General features: G+C 37.9%; 1 protein-coding gene across 2 annotated transcripts in view; it reads right to left on the reverse strand.

Annotated features, from left to right (window-relative positions):
- Window positions 1-3,321: 3,321 nt before the first annotated feature.
- Window positions 3,322-21,947, reverse strand: part of LOC117429672 (rab GTPase-binding effector protein 1) — a 58,252-nt gene continuing 39,626 nt past the window's right edge. For both annotated transcript variants that reach the window (XM_058998355.1, XM_058998356.1), the window contains exons 14-18: window positions 20,441-20,630; window positions 13,526-13,581; window positions 12,054-12,152; window positions 10,034-10,150; window positions 3,322-5,303 (exon numbers count right to left, since the gene is read on the reverse strand). In XM_058998355.1, the coding sequence (XP_058854338.1) occupies window positions 5,202-5,303; window positions 10,034-10,150; window positions 12,054-12,152; window positions 13,526-13,581; window positions 20,441-20,630 (564 nt within the window). In that variant the 3' untranslated portion in view covers window positions 3,322-5,201. The remainder of the gene's footprint in view (window positions 5,304-10,033; window positions 10,151-12,053; window positions 12,153-13,525; window positions 13,582-20,440; window positions 20,631-21,947) is intronic.

Raw genomic sequence — 21,947 nt, forward strand, 5'->3', positions numbered from 1 at the left:
ACAAGTTTATTTACAGTTTAAAGGATTTATTTTTTGTAAAAACTTACATTACAGTTGGACACAACTTTTGCATTTTCAGTTACGCCCTCCTCCCCAATCAAGACATGTCCACTTCATCCTAGCTGGCACCATCATTTCTTAGCTTTGTCATTAGAAAAGGCATTACTTCATGGATCGGAGTATTTAAAAAAAAAAAAAAAAGAACAATGCAGTTGCAGAGATCTTACATTACATTGTGCATTGCATCATATCAAAATTACACTATTTCCAATTGATATGGTAAAATACCAACAACCAGAAGTGTTTTGTGAGGGCAATTTGACTTAAGGATCTCTGCAACTAAATGACAGGTACTAATAAGTTGATGTCACATTCTCCTTAAAAAAACACTGGATCTTATTTTAAAAGTATTCTGTTGTACCTCTGATTAACATATTGAATGTTACTGGAGTATTAAAACATATTAATTATTTGTAATACCTTGAAATGCACGAGGGACATTGGTAAATAACAAGCTGGCATATTACATATATATAAATATATACAGATATATGTATACACTGTACTTTTGCTGGGAGCCCCAGCATTAGGGAGTACAACAACTTGATTAACAATAATACAATTGTATTACTGGGAGCATTTAAAAGCATTACTGCCTTTCTATAAATCAACCCTTACTGTACACCTCTGTGTCTGTTTTTTAGTTTGAAATAACCTATTTTTTTGCTGGATTATTACATTATTACTGCTGCTGATTTGTGATGGGTTTCTGCATTACCCAGGTCAATAACCTGGTTTCATTTTACTTGCATTTTGTGTTTTGTTTTTTTCCTAGACATCTGCACACTCACTTTTGTACATTCAAAATAATACCATGAAACAGACCTCAGGGCAGAGTTAAATAAAGCAATTGTTATATTATGTTTCCTTTTCAATTTCCTCATAAACATGGCAAAAGCTCATTTTAAAATCATAAGGCCTACACAGCACCTGGTATTCCCAAGTGGTCTTCCATCCAAGTATAACCAAGCCCAACGTTGCTAGCTTCTGAGATCAGACAAAATTGGCCTTACTTAAGCTGGTGTGGTTGTAGGCAATTGCTGGCTCTGCTTTTAGGCCCTTTATGTTATGTGGACTGGATGTGCTTTCGCTTTTAGCTCAAACTATTTTTTCCTGTGTCGTGTTTGACACTTTTTAATGGTAAAAGTACATTTTAAGATTGTAAAACCAACAGTACTTGGTATTCTCAAGCAGTTTCCCATCCAAGTACTAACCAAGCCCAACTTTGCTTAACTTCAGAGATCATACAAAAGACTTGAAGCTATTTAAGGATAGGAAAATTGACTTATAATGTAGTGGGTTCACAGAAAGCCCTGCATTTTAGTTGGCTGAATCTATAAATAACTTTGTGTTGTTGTGAATTTTTATTTAGTTAGACAGAATAGAGCTATTTGAGACTATGATGTGCATGCAAAATATAAGAGTTGTCTCTCATCTATCTGGCAGTTTACAGTCTGATAAGCAGGTGTAGATTTGTACAGAAAACTTCCTCTCTACAGAAGTCTGTTGCTACACTGGTATGTAAACAACAATGTACCCTTGCTTTGAGGCATGGGGAGTCTTTGCCAAGTGTTTGCGAATGTATTCAGAAACCCCATCTAGAAAACAGCTTGTTAACCAATTCAAAGCTTTGAGAACACCATCTCACTGTTACAACACTCAAATGAATCACAGTGCAACGGCTACACCCAATTTCTTAACATCTTTATCCAGGGTTTCCCTGCAGGCATAGTTGGTGTCAATACTTTAGTAAATTATATTAACCTCATTTTATAACATGATACATACCCTTTTGGAAGATCAAGTTTAATAAAAGATATTAACCTCATTTTATAATATCATACATTGCCTTTTGGAAGGTCCAGTTTAATAACAGACACAGCCTGAACTAGAAACAGAAATGATCCCGTGTTTAACACCAACTCAGCCACTGGTGGATACAGGATAAAAAGGATACATAAGTAACTATGCTGTTTTGATACCTCTATTCATGTTTTCTGGGTCAATTGAGACACAGCTACCAAACTGATTTCAGCACTTGTATGCCGTGCGTTTGGCAGTTGATCATTGAATACATTATTAAATTATACCAAATAAACTGCACCCAAACAAAGGCGGCAAGTTAGCAGAATTGAATTTAAAATTTAATTGAATTTAGAATTGAATATGTGTTTAAAATCCTTTCTAAAGATCCATTAAGCTGTGTTTCCACCATCCAGTGTTGCTGTGTCCTACAATCAAGTTCCATTTTACATTCAAATATTACTCGTTGGTGTCTGTTAAATAGTCTTCTCTATTTTATTCCAATCTACTTCTGTTAATCTCTGTTTCATACCTTCTTAATTTGCCTTTCTAAAATTGTAAACCTTAGCTTTAGTCATTGCTGTTTGGGTTGTAAAAATCACTTCAAATGAAACCATGTTGTGGTCTGAGTTTGCCAATGGTTCTCTGACCTCTGTTTTAGTTATTCTGTCTTTGTTATTTGAAAAGACTAAATCAAGGCATGCCTTGACAAATTGCATTAGGAAGCAGTCATTTATCATTATTACCATTTCAATTTTTTCTGTCGTGCTCCCCACCGGGTTTTCCCATTTTATATGGGGAAGTTGAAATCCCCCATTAGTATGGCTTCTCCTTTGCTACACACATTTCTAATGTCATTGTAGAACAGATTATTTTGCTTGGCGTTTGAACTTGGCGGTCTATATCATGCCCCTATTATGCCCTTTGAATTTGTGTCCTTATTCTGAAGTTTGAAGACTTACTTTTTTTAAATTAGTTTAAACTTTCTCTTTCATCTCTAACAAATGTATTATATTTAGATGTTCTTGTTTTTTACATTAGCTTTTTAAACTGAATAGTTTCTTTAATTTCTATACAAATGTATTTAGATTTTCTCCTGTTTTGTCCTGTACTTTATGTATGAAAGGCACTATTACATTATAAAGTATTGATTGAGTGATAATATTTTACATTAAAAAAAATATATAGCATATATCCAGCAATGGACTGCAGGCGGTCTTTTGAACCTGCTTTGAAGTAAAGCTTGTTTCAAGAAGGTGAGTTACATGTCAGTGTAGTGCTGGGACAAACATGGCTTTCTCATGTTTGAATATTATTTGAAAATGTAAACAAAAAATCTAATATTCTTTCAATTTAAATTCTCAGTACAATTTGTACCATATTACAGTACAAAAATCTCTCAAGTATAATAAACCCAGTACCCCTTCAAATGACCTATTAAAGAAAGAAGAGAAACACTTCTCTATGCTGTAAAAAGTGTGTTGTTTATTTCAGACCTCATTTATGCATTTTTCTTTGGATCTTGTTAATACAGGCATTTATAAATTCTCTTATATGAACGAATCCAAACATGCTCATTTTTGCCAGCAGAGTTGTTTGTTTGAATATTGAATATGCGTTCCAGCACTACTTTAATGTGAGCTAGTTCAGCTGCATTGAGAATCCTTTAATAACTGGTACTGTCATTACTGAGAACTCCTCAGGGTTTGGATAGTGGAAACACAGCATAGAAGGACGGTCGCTGCTTCTCTTTCAGAGTAGCTTGGTACCGATTGAAACCAGCAATTGTCCTGGCAGCTGTAGTGAAAGCATGTTCCTATTTGCTTTGGAAGTGGAGGGGACACACATAGGTTAGTCAGTCTTCTTAATTAGCGGCTTCAACAAATATGAATATGCTTTGGAAAGCTGGTGGTTTGGAACAGGCAATTCCTGCAACACGGCACTGAGAGACACTAATGAAAGGGACCCTTTCTGACAATACAGGGGAAATCAAACACACACACACACACACACACACACACACAGTATTATTACAGCAAACATCTTGTCCATTTAGAGACCTCAGATGTTTTACACCAACCTGCTTTGAGTTCCCTGTGTTATACTGCACAGCCATCACAGATGAGGATCTATTTGCAGTTACAGGAGTCAGCAGTATGAGAAGTGTTTTAAGTAAGATCAGTTTCTTGTATGCCACAAGTCTGCTTGTGTAGAAAATGTCGGTTTGGACTTTCTAAAGACTCTCATTTCTATTTCTAGTTTAAAATAATGTGTTACCATCTTTATCATCCAAATATGGTTGAACTGTTAGGATCATTATATTCCTAACAGTTGCAGTACAAACGGTGAAGTTACAATTTATTTCTAAATTATACTATGCATTAATGGTCACATTAAATATAATGAATAGAATGAACCCTCTGCCTCTCTCTCTCTCAAATAAAAGTTTCAGCTCAATATCAGCCTTATGCAAATGTCCAAAGGGCATTCTCAAGGAGCAGAGCTGTGAGAAAGGTAATCACTAGAGGCAGTCCAAACCTACAGATAACGGAATTCCTCAGAAATCGCGGAATGTTCAGGCTCCCACGGAATTCAAAGTCTTCCACAGATTCACTGTATTCTGCAGCTACATCGTCACCATAATTATCATAAACAGACTGCTAAAATTACCTAACATATATAACTTAGTTCGGTTCTAGTTTTGTTAAATTAACAGATGTTTGATCTCCTTTAGAAAGCAGGAGTTAAAGACAATATTAACACAAATACTAAAACACATAAGATGCTCAGATATCAACTTCAAATTTCCGCAGTTTTTTGCATATTTTCCCGCAGATTTGGACTGCTTCTAGTGATCGCCCTCAAAGATTAAGTTTTCCACCAGCCACCCCACTTCAGAGCGTTAAGCAAAGGGGGCTTGGGTTTGAACCACATGTTGGCTTGATCAAGTCCCGGGGAGCCCCTGCTGGATATGTAGACAAATAAAAACAAACCCACTATTACTTTTACAACACTGTCGGCAGTATTGGGGGGGGGGGGGGGGGGGGGAACCACGCTGGAAGGTATAAACATTAGAAGAGCCAAGAAACACATCACCTATTTACATGTCTGGCTTGTTTTATATACCATTTCATTAGCGTTCCTTGACAAAGCTCTTTACTACATTGTGCTTCAAATCATGTACACGGTCTCTTCTCTCCAGAAAAATGTACATCTCAGTTATCTCCATGCTTCCTCAGCAGCTTGTTAAATAAGGTTTAATATTGTTTGTTTAAAGCCGGAGAGAGAAGGGACAATCCGCGCGCACACACACACACACACACACACACAGTGAGTTATCATGTCTCTGGGAGCTGGCTGATGTCTGTCAGGTTGGTGTTGTTGAGAATGGCTCCAATGCGCTCCAGGGAGTCTGCCTGTCGAATCCGCTCCAGCTGGACCTGAGCAAGAGAGACACAGCAGGTAATGGGATTACTAATGTACCTAGAACCTTGAATTGTGCAATGTCTAGTGTAGATTCAATGTCTAGTGTAATATGATACTTTGTATTGTGATATTTTGTAACAACTGTAAGTTGCCCAGGATAAGGGTGTCTGCTAATAAATAAATTATTATTAATAATAATAATAATAATAATAATAATAATAATAATAATAATAAATTGAGTAAGAAATTAAGAAAGTAACATGCCCTCTGTGGGATTAGACTGATGGCCTCAGAAAGCAGAGGCTTTTGAGTGACAAGGATATCATCCAACTCCACCCTCTAAAACAGTCAAGCGAATTTTATATTCTCATGCTTAATACATTAAGGTTTCCCGCTGTGCCCAAAAAGACGTTCATAGAATTTAAAAAATACCAAAGTTTAAAATGAGGACGACGAACTCGGTAATGACCGTGTGAATGTTATCTCTCAGTGAAAACAAAGGCCTTGGTAGGCTAATTCAAAGATAAGGCTGATTCATAGATAACCTATTGTAGTGTGAATCATGCAACTGTTGCCATCTTCACACAAACTGCAACCATGGCACCAGGCATGAGGAGGTAACAAGATTGAAACAGAGTGCACTGAGAAAAGAACGAAAAATATGAAGCAATCTACGCTGGATATGTTTTTCAAGAGAAAGGGCACGCAATTTCTGTATTCAGCATGTAAGCATACTTTTTTTCATTTCTTTACAGTTTTCTTTTAAATATACAGTTTAAATGTTGATCAATGTGAAGTTGTCTTGAAAGAACTACTGTATACTGTATAAAGATGTTCAATTCAATTTGGGCGTTTCTTCATTATTCTGATACAGCAAATTGTCAAACCCTATTATAGTGAACAAAAAATACATAAAAATCATTAGCATTAATTATGTAAACAATGTATTTTTTTATCACCAGTCTTCTGCTGTAAATACGAACCTGAAATTAAAGCATAAGAGGCCATTTTCTTTTTTGTGGTTACTTGTGATTTTGAAAACAGTCAGTTGTTAAAATGAATGCAAAACGAAAAATGTCTAATCCTACTTACAGCATAAAGAAACAATTTTTTTTCGCAATTACCTGCCTGCTTATATTAAGTTAGTTTTTTCTTACATTGGAAACAAGGATGATCTGTGTCCTCAGTGTGAGTACTGGCTCACGAAAGCATTAAGCCGTCCAAACTGAAGCAGCATCTTGAAGCGACACAGCATCCAGATTGCGCTGGGAAAGTTTTTCCCAGAAGAAAGCTGATCAATTAGCTAAACAGCAAGACGTTCTTAAAAAAGCAAGGCACTGTCTTCAAGGCGGCGATGAGTGCGTCCTACCTGGTTGCAATGCATATTCCAAAAAACTAAAAACCGCACACAATTGCTGAGTAACTAGTATTACCAGCAGCAAATCGACATCTGCAGTGAAATCCTGGGCATCAGTGGTGCAGAAAAGTTAAAAGTAATTCCATTGTCCAACAATACGATTAGCAGACGGATTTATGATTTATCCCAGGACACAGAATGCCAGCTTATAGACAGAGTAAAATCCTCAGGCAACTGATATTGCTGGGTGTGCAATATTTCTGGTATTTGTATGCTACGCATGGGACTGTGACATTCATGAGGATCTTTTAAAGTGCCACGAAATTCCATCAAGAACATCACAATAAAAGTTCAATGCATTGTAGAACTACTTTCAGTCACATAGTTTGGAATGCGTGGGGATTGCACCGATGGTGCCACGGCGATGTCGGGTAGCAGGTCTGGTGTAGTAAAACTAGTGCAAGATCGTGCCCCTGAAGCTGTGTGGCATCACTGCTTTCTACACCGTGAAGCTCTGGTCTGTAGAAAATGTCTGGACGAACTTCATGATGCTTTAAATAAAGCAGTTAAGGTTGTGAAGTATATTGAGACCGGTGCTTAAAATATGCGATGCTTCAAGGCTTTGTGATGTGAATTAGGACACGATGAGCATCTATTAATGCACACTGAAATACATTCGCAATAGACGCTGCAGCATTTTCCCATGGAAAGATGCTGCAGCATCTATCTGAGCTTCCTCACTGAAAAAAAGCACCCCCTTGCTGATTTTTTTGATGATAGCAATTGGCTTCTTTCGCTGGCATACCTTGCAGATTTATTCATTCGCCATGAATCTAGCAATGCAGGGAAACGGTGGTAATATTTTTGAGTTGCACTGCAATATTGAGGCATTCAAAGTAAAGCTGCAACTGTGTCAGAAACTAATGACAGAATGATGTTATGATATGCTCCCACTTGTCTGAATTTATTGAAAAGAACAAGGAGTTTGATGTCTCCATTACCACACAGATAACTGACCAGCATTTAAAAGCCCTTTATGATAAGTTTCAGTACTACTTTCCTAGAAACCCACATGATGAGTATGGCTGGGTTGCTGATCCTTTTACCGAGGCCTTAGCAAACCTCTCTTTGCTACCCCAAGTCACAGCTCATCGATCCGTCATCTGACCTTTCAATAAAAGGTACTTAACAATTTATCTCTGAAGAAGTTTTGGCTCTTTGCTGTAGGCAAATACCCAGAACTCACTGGTAAGGCCATTTCAATTATACTGCCATTCACCACCACCTATCTGTGTGAAGCAGCATTTTCAGTTGTGACTCTAATAAAAACAGGTTGCATGTAGGCAACAAACTGTGTGTAAGCATATCGGATATTTACCCTCGTCTTCAAAAAATCAGCCAGAAACAACCTAAAAAGCACTGTTTGTGAACATTTTTGGCCTGCAAAACCACCATTGTTTTTATTCTTTTGGAAGTTCTGTTAAATCTTTTTTTTAACAGTTAGTAAGTGTCAGTAGTGGCTAGCCTAATCTTTGGCAGGTTGTTAGTATGTTTGCAATCCACTTAAAAAGTTTGGGAAACACTGCATTAAACAAAACAGCAGGGAGCGCTGTGGACTTAAAGACTATGCTTCAAAGACAGCCATGCATTTTAAGAATATAAGAAAGTTTACAAACGAGAGGAGGCCATTCAGTCCATCTTGCTCGTTTGGTTGTTAGTAGCTTATTGATCCCAGAATCTCATCAAGCAGCTTCTTGAAGGATCCCAGGGTGTCAGCTTCAACAACATTACTGGGGAGTTGGTTCCAGACCCTCAATTCTCTGTGTAAAAAGTGCCTCCTGTCTTCTGTTCTGAATGCCCCTTTATCTAATCTCCATTTGTGACCCCTGGTCCTTGTTTCTTTTTTCAGGTAAAAAAAGTCCCCCGGGTCAACATTGTCTATACCTTTTAGGATTTTGAATGTTTGAATCAGATCGCCGCGTAGTCTTCTTTGTTCAAGACTGAATAGATTCAATTCTTTTAGCCTGTCTGCATACGACATGCCTTTTAAACCCGGGATAATTCTGGTTGCTCTTCTTTGCACTCTTTCTAGAGCAGCAATATCCTTTTTGTAACAAGGTGACCAGAACTGAACACAATATTCTAGGTGAGGTCTTACTAATGCATTGTAAAGTTTTAACATTACTTCCCTTGATTTAAATTCAACACTTCTCACAATATATCCGAGCATCTTGTTGGCCTTTTTTATAGCTTCCCCACATTGTCTAGATGAAGACATTTCTGAGTCAACATAAACTCCTAGGTCTTTTTCATTGTTCCCTTCTTCAATTTCAGTATCTCCCATATGATATTTATAATGCACATTTTTATTGCCTGCATGCAATACTTTACACTTTTCTCTATTAAATGTCATTTGCCATGTGTCTGCCAGTTCTTAATGCTGTCTTGATCATTTTGAATGACCTTTGCTGCTGCAACAGTGTTTGCCACTCCTCCTATTTTTGTGTCGTCTGCAAATTTAACAAGTTTGCTTACTATACCAGAATCTAAATCATTAATGTAGAATCTAAGTTAGAGCCAGCTTAACTGCACATGGTTTGGAGTTATGCACCAACTTCAAATCGACTGTTTTTCGACATTTAGCAGCCTTTCTTTATTACACAGAGAATTAAAGAAAATAGTTCATAATAATTTGTTTTCAATCACTTCATAATTTCAAATTCAAATATTTTACACAATAGTTCTTAACGTAACTGAAAACTACAGGTATAATATCAGTGTGAATTAAAGCATTTTGTACTGAAGAGATAGGAGGGTGTGCAAACATAAAAAAAGACTAGACTGACAGATCTAGAGAACATGTAAAAAACATACAAAAAAAACTGCACTTGCTTTATGCTTTCAATGAACACACAAGGCACAGTCAATCAGAATCAGCCAGGGGAATGAAAGGAAAGGGGCGTGGCTTGAATCGGCCTATCGGTGACTCAATTGCTTTGTTAACAAGCATGCACTAAGACAGTAACTGCCGACGGTAACTCACTCATTCAATTGCCTGTGCCTTTAAGGACATAGTCAAGAGGTGCACTAAAGGCACGCTCATTCGCTCTTGTTAGTGACAGTGCATATTTCTGGCTGCCCGTCACTGACAGTTTCAGTCTCTGCCCATCAACTAGCTTTTGAAAGCGTCTCTGACGGGCATTTACCAGTTAACGGAAATGCTGTTGGTATGGAACGTCAGTAATCAGAATCGTCCCCAAAAAATCACAAATAGTGCATCCCTACTATGAATACATTTGCAAAGTGTGATATACAGAAACAAACATGTGTAGCAGAGTTGTGATGCAACACATCGCTCCGCACTAATAAAGACAGGTGATGCTGTACCTGGAGAGTCTGGGAGAGCTTCACAAAGTCTCTCTGGACCTGCTCGCTGACATCCAGCTCCATCTGAAGCCTCTGAGCCTTATCCTTCTCTTCAAAGACCTGGCCTTCTAGGCTCGTCTGAAATCAACAATGAGACACCACACATTACATAAGAATATATATGAATGAGGGACCATTCGGCCCATCTAAGCCCACCTGGTTCCTTGTAGCCAATTGATCAAGTTGGGTCTTAAAGGATCCTAATGATTCAGCATCAACAACATGACTAGGTAACACATTCTATACCCTCACCACTCTCTGTGCAAAGAAATGTCTCTTTCCCTCTGTCCTAAATCACTTAATTTTCAACTATATCCTCTTTTTCTGGTTTTGGTCAGCGTTAACTATGTCGACTCCTTTTAAGACTTTGAAGACTTAAATCATAACCCCCCCTTTTTCTTCTTTGTTCCCTTTAGCTATGCTAATACATTTGCTTTATCAACAGAAGAGCAGTGCTTCATTTAACCCCTTCAGTGCTAGTTTCAGTATATACTTCGGTGTCTTTTTTTTTTTTTTTTTTTTTTTTTTTTTTAAACTTGTTCAGTGTACTCGGGGACTGACACCCATCTCCAGCCCGCTGGCTGTCCCCCTTATCCTTCAGAGGCGGCCGAAGCCGCCGAGCTCCTTTCAAAAATTGCCAAAAATCAGCAAAACAAAGCAGATACAAATAAAATCATCAACAGTCATATTCATTAATTGCAGAATGCGTATATTGTTTCCTGAATTGTATATGCTAGGTTTCTGATCGCTCTAGTCAATGAAGGAATGTTTCATTTGACTTACATACGTAATTGATTGTGGAAATTGCCACTATTTTAGTGGAACAAAATAAACATTATGAACACTATTCACTGGAACATACGAGCATGTTCACTGACATGGAACTTGAAGTACGTGTGGAATTTAGAGGTTGCGCTACACAAAACTCTGTATTTTTTTTTTACAAATTTTCTAACACTGACCCAACTTCCAAAATATTTATCAGCCTTTTTTTTACGATCATAGTTTTTTCGTTAGGGTGAATGTAGTAAGAGAACGGAGTAGTTTTTTTTTTTTTTCATTGTACAACGCCCCTTTTCCACATTTATTTTATTTTAAGTGTTTATTCAAGTAAAAAAGTTATTAATTTATGAAAATGTGTCTATGGCCACTTTGTTTATTGGGAAGACACGCTAATGGCAGGGATTATATATATATAACTTATGTAATGTTTTTACTTGAAATACGATTTTTGTTTTAACTGTAACTGCTGTATGCCATCTTCTGTGATATTTTTCTACTTTAATGGAGTGTTGCCTATAATGGCTTTGCTATCTGAATACTTGTCTGAATTTGGAGCGGATATCAGAACACGACAATTACTTTGTTTCAGCACTAGGGGAGCCCGGACTGGAGTTTAACACAGTATGTCTGACCACCATGTTCAAGTGTATCATCATAGACAGCAAACTGAGCTCTTGAATGTAAAATGTGTTTTAAATATCTCCTCAAAGCATGTTCACAACACTGCAGCTTGGTTACAGCATTGCTGCGTCACTAATGATGGCAAACAACAAGAACAACAACAAGAACAACAACAACAACAACAACAACAACAACAACAACAACCTGTGATGACAGAGAAACTGATTATGGTATTTTATTAATAATCAGTGTCGATTCCAATCCAATGATTGGTGCATCCCCAAAAGATCTATATAATAATTTTGGTTTGCTAAACACTTTTAAGTGGGCCAAGCACATTTAAATGACCATGGTGTTTCTCAAAATGGCTCTAAAGACCACAAGCAGAGCCAAGTTCACTTGTCTGATCTGCTATGCACATTCCTTCAATGGTTTAATTTGGCAATGTCGTCCGCCAACCCCCCAGAGTAGTGCTAACTGTGACTTCAGTAATAATCTATTTGGAAGTGGTGTGATAGCTACAGCAGCTTCCCTGATGCGCTCAGTGTCTCTGTCCATGCTGCAGGTCTGTGCTCACCTTGGTGCTCGTCTCCTTTCTCAGCTGCTCCTCCAGGCTGCTGTTTAGACCATGGAGACTCTCTAGCTGCTGAGTCTTCTCTGCCAGACTGGACTGCAGCTGCAGGAACAACACACAGGACCACTGAAACCGAGGACTGAAATCAGAGCAACCTTCACACTTCAGACAGGGGGAAAGGAAACATTACAACAGCAAACAAAGGTCTTGCCTTTGGGCCACACACCATCAACATCTGTATGGACATTTGTGAAGGCACCATGTGTCTAGGGCAGGAAAAACTAAAAACAGAGGAGAAAAAGTGTACCTGGAAACAGCACCACAGGTTGACTTGACATGGTATAACTCATAACTCATAACTTCCTTATGACAACTGTAAGACTATAAGCCTGCCAGTGTCAAATCAAATACATCTTCACTGACCTGGCCACATAACTGTTTGCAGACAACTAATAATAAGAAACAGAGTACCCTCAACTGTACATATACAGCAAGGCTGTAGTGTTCCAATATATGTTTTGGTTTTCTCTGCTTGATGCAGTTGCAATGCAGTCAGATACAGTACTGTAATTCTGTACATTTTTGGGCTGTACAGTGAGATTGGTACATTCAGTGCTCCAATTAAGGTTTTGGGTCTGGGAGTAACTTACCCTCTAATTTTAACACAGAGCGTAAAATGTATTTTCAGGGGGTAGGTAAAATGCAACATTACCTTGAAGTCATGAGTAATCTCGATAAACACTGTACAATCTTTAATGGTAATGGGGTAGGCATTAAAGAGCCTTCCATTTTAACTACAATGTTACTTTGAACTATTGTACAACCACGCGTGTGTTCTACAAGGTTCTTTATTGGCTCAGTGCATTTTTTTCGAGGTATCACACTCTCTGCAAATTAATTATGTTACTTATATTCTTAAACTCAGTGAACATGTTGAAACTATATAAAGCAATACAGGTAAATAAAATAAGGAAATTCATTAAGTTATAAAACAGTTTGTTAAATATTATAGGCACTTTTTTTAGCGGTTGCCTCTGACGATGGTTCCAGTTGGAGTATTCTTTACTGCGATTGGCTGCAAAAAAATTATTTTGAGTTCAACAGCAATTGTTGATATGGCATTTAGTTCATATAATGTTTTTCGTTTATCAAGATTAAAACAGGCTGTCCGTACCTGTGACGATGTACACAGCTCTCTTGCGGCGTCTCAAAGATTTGCCAGGACGGCAACTTTAGTAAAATCAAGTTTCTTTCACCTCCAGTGCCCATCTCAAAACCTGACCTACAAAATAGCCTTCTTGTATCACGTGACAAGTTTGAAACAGCTATGTCAAAATTGTCAAGGACTATCATGCAGACAAACTAACAAGGAAAGGATAATAAACAATTCAAAAGACCCATGGGTTGGTTAATGCATCAACTTTGCCAAAAGACCTCACAGTTCAATCACCCAGCCATCCCCAAAGGATACATACCTGCTCCTTTTCAGATTTGACACGTTCCAGTTCTGTTTTCAAACTAGAAAAGGAAGCTGTGAAAAATGGAAAAAGGTATTCATTATGTAGGTCGCAATCTCTCCTGAAGGTAACAATGTTTTAGCTTTTGCCTTGCATTGGGTTACTATATAAGCTCTGCCTGTGCCAATTGCATTCTTATCCTGGGTGTTCATCAGTCTGACTTAAACCAATCAGAGATGTTTTTTATTGATACATAAGAATTATTTCCGTGTTTGATTTGTAACATTTAATACAATTGTCACTGACAGTAAAGCCAAGGTTCATGTTATAGAAGTAAATAATCCTGATCATTGTGCAGATCAGTCTTTTCAAGAGCAGGATGTTGAATTCATTGAGTAAAAAATTAAAAAGCAAATAGAATGCATGACCTAAAACCCCAATATCGCTATTAGACGCATTGGCCATACTTCACTTTAACCCTCCTCTATATAACCTCCCACATATTTTAATACTGTTGTCCAAATTTCAAAAAAAATTATTCAGTAAAGAACAAAAAGGGGGAAGGAGGGTGGGATATAAGTGTGCGGAGTTCATCATTCTACAAAGAAACCATATTATAGTTATCCTTCTTCTTACCTTGACGAACTCCACACACACAGTGAACCCTACCAAAGGACATAGATAAAGGATGGCAGGTCAGATATTAGTGGAAGAAGCCACAGACAACACAGACTGAGTAAAGGTGGGCTGAGAGCAAGGCAAATTTAAATTGTAATGTTTTGTAAAGGTCTCGAAAGAGGCCCAGGTAGCCGCATTGCAGATGTCCTAGATTGGGACGGATTTTAAATTTGCCCAAGTAGTAGCCACTCCTCTTACCGAGTGGGCTTTGATAGGTCAATTCTTGTCATTTCTTTCTCCAAACCCACACAATGGATAAAAATCAGACTCATCATGAAAGATGACTGCATCTCAGAAGTCAGGGGTTGGGCAGCACCTGCAAATGCGATTGTTTTTGTAGGACATTGTTCTTCTCGCAGCTCTCCTATACCCATGTTATTAGGATCATGTTTTATGTTGAAACGGATAATGGTGGCATTTGAGCTTTGGCAGTGGACCACATGCGACCTGGGGGTGTCTCTTTACTTTCGACATGTTCCTGTTACAACGAATATTATTCTGGATACAGAATGCAGTGCCTTAGGAGCCAATGGCTAAATTGGTCGCCAAAACTTTCTTTAGAGCAAGTTGGTTGCTGACATATTCACAGACTTAAAATACAACTTGCTAAGACAAAGTGATACTAAAGTGATACTAATACATTGACTTAATGTTTGTACTCACTTGTTTGTTGCCTCATTCTACTGAATGGTTAATCGATGCAATGAAGCCATCATGTTTATAGTTTGCAAATGTTGGTGACTGCACCTTTAATTGTGTATAGTTTTACCATGGGAAATGACATGCTGCAGCTTGAATGTTGTATACAGCTGCGATGCTTGGTCACCCCTGCAAACTACATGCTTTATCTCAGAGGTTTTAGCAAGGGAGAATATTTAAATACCACTGCAAAGGCTTCTGCCCAAAACCAAGTAAATGGTGCCATTGGAGTGGCAGTGCTTTAAGTGTGTCAGAGCTGCTGCTATGAAAAGAAGGGCATCTTCTGTGACAATGAAAACACACACACAGCCTAAACTAGCACCATGGCCAGCGCTTGCTTCATACCTTCCAGAATGTCTGAATGGCAGCCATCAACGAAGGAAATGAAAAAGAAAAAAAAGACAGATTTAAGAGAAGAGAACAGAAAAAGAAAACAAGTATAGAAAAACAAGGCTTTAAAATAGGGTTGTCAAGCGATTAAAAAAAAAAAAAATGAATCGCCATTAATCTCGCAACTAACATTTTTAACCTCAGTTAATCTTGGATTTAATCACACATTTAACCGATACAATTACTGCATCCACCTCAATTTTGTTTTATTACTGATATTATTTTACGACTATTTTTAATATTATTATTAATGTCATCCAAAAAACAGCACATCATAAATTCCTTGTTTTCTTATTTCTAGATTTGTTTTGTTGAACCCTCTATGGTTTTAGATTTATTTACACAGAATTATACAGAAAAACTCCAGCACTTGCTGTTAAATTGTTTGAACCAACCGCTAAATCACAATGGAGTCAGTTTATTACTCACCTTACTGCATTTCCAATTAAACTGTGTTTAATTTCCTTGAACCTTTTTGCTCCGGCAAACATTCAAACTGTTTGAGGTCTGACTGACATAACGATGACTTTCGGCTTGTGAATCAGGACAAATATCCACCGATATTATACCTAAATAAAGGTATTATACCTTTCTAAACAGCTGAGAATCTGAAGATTATCAAGTTTTCACTCTATGATGAAATATACCCTACGATTACCTACTTTGAATGAAAATACGTTTTAAAATGTACTCGAAAATCATCGTTCATATATACCTTTTTTTTTTTTTTTTACAGAAAATATTGATGAGTTGACAGATCTATCTGATGGAGAACTTCTTCACATTACGCACCCGTCAAACAATTTGGTGTAAAATAAAAACCAGACACGGTATTCTATAATTCATTCTGATCCTAGTTGTGGCTATCACTGACACTGTTACAGTTTGTAGGTAGGCGATCACTAAATTACACGTAGGGTATACTTCATCATAGTGTGAAAACGTTATTCTCTTGATAATCTTCAGATTCTCAGCTGTTTAGAAAGGTATAATACGGTATATTTCAGTGGATATTTGTCCTGATACACAAGCCGAAAGTCACGTCAGTCAGACCTCAAACAGGTGGAATGTTCGCCGGAGCAAAAGGGTTAACGGATATTAAATAATTTTTTATAACTTGAAAATATCTAAATAAAAGCAAAGCATTCACAGAGTAACGGTTATTTTCCTTAATTGTAAAGAATCTCTTTTAAAATAAATGTGATCATTGAAATAAAATTAAAAGTTGATAGCTATCCAGTTTGCAACAGCATTGTTTATACAGGGTGTCTCACTGAAAGCAGCCCAGTAAGTAGTTTAAGTATTACAACGTACAAATAAATAATAAATAAATAAATAATCCCATGATGGAGCAGCACAGACATGTACAGGAATCCTCGTTATTATAAACTCTGCTTATACAGGAATGTCACTCCCAACGTGGACATGGACTGAATGCCAGCATCTAACTGAAATACTTATTTTCAAGTGGGACACCCTGTATCGTACTGACATGATGTAGCTTGATTCACAGGCTTGCAGAGATCCTGAATTTAAAAAAAAATAAATACTCTGTCGAAACTGACGGGTTTCATTTGCTGTTCTGTTGTTGCTGCCTGTAGCAGAATAACTGCTTGACAGTGTATTTTGAGAAGTGAAGACGTGTTTCCAACAGGAGGTACAGCAGGCTAGATGCATTCTGTGATACTGGAACTAACAGATACTTTTAATGCTTTGCTCCATAACGCAGTTCCTTGACTAGCTTTCTATTCAAACGACGACTGCTCTTATTGTGTGGCATTCACTCGAGTATATTAAAATAGTGCCGCAGGGAATGAATTACGATACACTGAGAGGATCAAGGGCGATTAACGTGTGTTAAAAAAATGTTCCCTTGACTGATCATTTATATTACCTAAACACAAGGTTTGATAATAGTTTTATCTAGAACTGATTATTGTAATGCACTTCTCTCTGGTATCCCAAAAGGTGTGGTGTCTCGCTTACAGCTCTTTCAGAATACCGCTGCTACAATTCTAAAACCAGGAAAAGTGAACATATTACACTGGCACCCTGTGCAGTATAATATAGATTTTAACCTAGAAAGCCCAAAATGGATTAGTACCCAGTTATTTACAGGCGTTACCGATCCCGTATAGCCAAATCGCACTCTTCAATCACAGGATGTGGGGCTGCTGGTTATTCCTAGGGTCAACAAAATCACCACAGGAGGAAGAGCTTTTTCATGCAGAGCTCCTAAATTATGGAATGCCCTCCCTTCTTTCGTCACGGAAGCTGGGACTGTTACAGTTTTTAAGTCAAGACTGAAAACGTACTTTTATAAAACAGCTTTCTTATCTTAGTGGGTTCTAATGTAACTTTTACATTTATGTTTAACTATATGTATACCACTACATGAGAGTAGGTGTTAAAACTTCATTCTGATATTGGACTCAGCTCTCGCCAAGATAAGCACCAACTAAGACATAGCTTCTTTTACTGTAAACTAATGTGATCCTTCTGCGTTTCCTTCCATCTGATGATGTAGATATCCTTCGGCCTGGTGTTGATGGCTGAAGTGTAATGCTAGCCTACTTTGCCTCCTTGGTGCATTAGCACACACAACGGCTGCAATGCTGACTCCAGGGATCAACCATAGTGTGGCCTCCCTAGCGTATCAGCATGACAACCGTCTGCACTGAGCTGAGTAGGGTACTTCTCTGGGGTCTTCAAGTGGGCACCTTCCATCCTTGGTGTTTCGTCGACTAGCCCACGACACCTTAAAAGGGATCGACAGTGATTCTGGCATCCCAGCATCACCCCCCCCTCCGTCCCCCACTCAGCTAAGCCCAGCTCACTTATCTTCCTTTACATCAATGTTTTGCTATTTTTCTACTGTGCTTGAGGTCCCCAACCAGAATACTTTCGTCTCAACCACAGCCAGTTGCTGCTCCTCTCTGCTGCTTCAGATAAGCTCTTCACTATGCGTCGCAACTCGCCGATGTCTCTGAGAAACCAGGTTGAGGAGTGTGCCACAAATCCTCAACAACCCACCTCCACTGGGTAAACCTGGACTCTCCATCCTCGCTGTTCTGCTTCAGCAGCTAGTTGAGCCTACCAAAGTTCCTTCCTTTCATACGCCTCATCCACAGTATCCTATGATGGCACTGTAAACTCTACCAGGTGAACAAGGCGTGCTGATCCAGACCACAAGACAATATCAGGTTGAAGGTTAGTGGTGGCAATCTCAGGTGGGAAAATAAGCTGTTGTCCAACATCTGCCAGCATTTTCCAGTCTCTAGCAGTTTCCAGTTGTCCCAGACGAGTTTTGGTTTTAATACCTTTTCTTGGAGGTTGCTCCCCTGGACAGACGAAAGTTGTTCTTCGTGTTTCATATATTGCTCTCATTGGTGGCTACCTGTTGGTCATGCTGAGCTTGTCTTCCAATGCCAAACATCGCAGCATCTGGTCATGACACCAAGTAAACTGTCCTTGGCTAAGACCCACCTTACACACACACAAACACACACACACAAAAACACACACACACACCGGATTCTGCCGAGTCAACGCTCCAGGGGCATAGAGTTGACATTAAGGCAAAAGTGGAGGAGCAGCGTTGACTCAAGACAGGGGTGAAATAACAAGCAATATTACTGTACTATTTAACATCAGCTAGATAGATTACATTTAGAATTAGGCATGTTTAAAATTCAAACGCTAAAGCACAGCACAGTTACACTAAAGAATCAAGACGTGCAGTTACAGCACATCGGCAGAAACATTTCGATCAGAAACCTACAGCAGCAGCAGCAGCAGCTCAACCTGGACTCTGTGCTGCACCGAGTGACACACGCAAGAGAAAACATGTTACTTTCGTTTTAAGTTTTGTACGTACATATACCTGTTTACAAACTAGTTTCTTTTTAAATGTTTATTTTATTATAGTTTTTTCAATTTTTGAAGTAGTGCTTTATGTTGTTTAATTGTTCAACTAAATATGACATTTCCGCTGTGCGGATGTTTGATATGATGTGCTTGAATAAAACTTTTGAGTTGTATCCAATAGTTTGTCTTTCATTTTAATACTAATGTTGTTTAAAATGTAACCATCATAATGACTGCTGGTGGTGGTTTTAGGTATGAGTATAAACCGCAGCGGTTCTAGTGTTAAATGGTGAAACACAAAGTAAAGGGTTTGTCTGAAAAAAGTGTGCTGTGTAAGTCCACTGCAATGTAATTTTTAAAACACACATTAACCTTTAAAAGCTGAAGTCTATTGTAAAAAAAAACAAAAACAAAATGGATTGCAGCTTAACAGGAAAGTGTAATCAATCGGACTCAGAGTCAGAATATACAAAATCATTGAATCTAGAATCTAGAATCTAGAATCTAATACTGGAAGTGAAAATCTATTTAAAATGTGATCACTACAATACTAAATATATATATACATACACATGCACACACACGCAGTGCACTCAGTTTATAAGAATCACAGACCCGGATGATTTGATTCTTATAAGTGGTTGATTCTTAAAAGCGGACCGATATGATTACAATTAGCAAAAGTGTGCCTCCATGCATCAGCAGTTTAAATACAGTATACAAATGTCAATGGTGCTCAATCACTGAGTACAATACATCAAAACAAGTCCAGTGTAAGCAACTTGTTACATGATCACGATTATGTTTACTCATGGCTGCACAATCCTATTTGACTACAGTATACTTGAGAAGCGATCGTCTCGTGAGGGTGCCTAGTTTAACTGCCGTGCACTGTTACGTGTAATGGCCTTTGAATTAAAATGACATTACAGTACAGTATTTTACTGTCAGGACTACTGCTGCATTTAAACATCTATGGCTACATATTAAATAAATAAAATAAAGTCTGGAAACATCAACATAATATTCCAATAACGATTTTTTGAAAGCTTTGGCTCATACTTTGTAAAATAATTCTTAACCGCTAAATGTAAACTACATACATTAGAATGTAGGTCCTTAAAGACATTAGAGTTGCATCACTGTTACATTCCACAGATGTACTGAGCTAGATAGAAAACGGTAAGTACAGCCACAGGAATAAAGAACAAGAAAACACAGACTTCCATTTAAACCCTTGTGTACAGCTCATCTTATGTTAAGTTTACTAAACCATTTCTAATGTGTTTTACAACTCACCAATTTCCTCTTTGCAGCTGTCGATCTCCAGCTGCAGCGTCTCCTCCAGGTTCTCTTTGAGACACTGCTCCGCCTGTATCTGCTCCTTCAGAAACAGAATCTCTGCCTTCAGCTTCTCCTCCAGGTGATCGGCTTCAGTCCGCATGCACACCATGTCCTCCCGGTACCGCAGAACCAGAGCATGCAGCTCCTGACCAGGGACACATGACACTTCACTGCTTTATGTGCAACATGTTACAGCTGTTCAATGTATGGCAGCATATGTTACAATATTTAAGTGTAGCTAACAAAATAGTTCCACACATTTTCCCCGCAATGCAGATCCATACATTACGTAGGTCTCAACCGTGCTGTTTTGAAAGAAACACGTTACAGACAACATGTGTTTTCATTTTAAGCATGATATTGAATACTAGCTTAAAGAATTCTATTTGCAAGCCCTGCTTTTACACTGTCTTGCACTTCCTCGGTCATTTCACCTGGAGGGTGAAATTGTCCCCACCCCTTCACAGGTTTCTTTCCTGTCAATAACCAATCGGATATAACCAGAAGACACTGCTGGGGTGAAGTACCCAAGGAAGTAAAGCAGTAACAGACTTCCTGAAAGGCAAAGCTTACCTAGTCTTGTGCCAGATATATCTGTTCCAAAATGAAAATACATGTTTGAAACACGTTTCTTTAAAAACTGCACATCTGAGACCTGTGCAACTAATGGAAACTGATTAAGATTTATGGGATTTGTTTGTTAGCTACTGTGAAGACTGTTTATTATTGTTAATACAATTCCTATCAATATATGGGTCGAGCTTTTAAAAGTCCAGAATGCCATCTGTGTTTTTAAGTCTTCTACCCCTCCCCCGCAATTCCAGACATTCTTTGAAGATGACACCTTTGAAAGGATGCAAGACTTAAGTAGATTATAAATTGAAAGAACTTGTTTTTTCTGTTTTACAAAAGATTCCTGCTGTGAAGAGCAATCAGATATAACTTTGTTAAACAAATTCAAATCTTTATCAGATTATGTATCGAGCTTCAAATAAAGTGTTTCACACTTGTGACAATAAATTCCTAGCTACGAGACATTGTGTCTCTGAATGGATACTGAATTCGAAATCTGGTCAAAATTGTGTCATACTGCCATCTGTTGGACAATGGAGATGGTTAAGTTTGTAATTAAAATACATTAATAATAAAATAATAATAATAATAACATTAGCTTCTAAGAGACACACCCATTCTCAAATCTTATAAAAATACAAACACAGGAAACACATGGTGTCTACACAGTAATACTAATTGCAATGTATTAAACATGTTAAATACTTGATGCAACCTGCTTAAATAACTTTAGAATGTGTCAATACAATTATTACATTTATTTAGCTTATTTTAAGACATTTCATGATAAAATATGCTGTGCAAATTAACTGTTTAAATGACTTTTAAGATTTCTCGAATCTAGATGATTTTGCAAAGACACCCAAAGTGATTTATAAGGTGGAATCAG

Source organism: Acipenser ruthenus, chromosome 24 (assembly GCF_902713425.1).
Source record: "Acipenser ruthenus chromosome 24, fAciRut3.2 maternal haplotype, whole genome shotgun sequence".
Taxonomy (NCBI): domain Eukaryota; kingdom Metazoa; phylum Chordata; class Actinopteri; order Acipenseriformes; family Acipenseridae; genus Acipenser; species Acipenser ruthenus.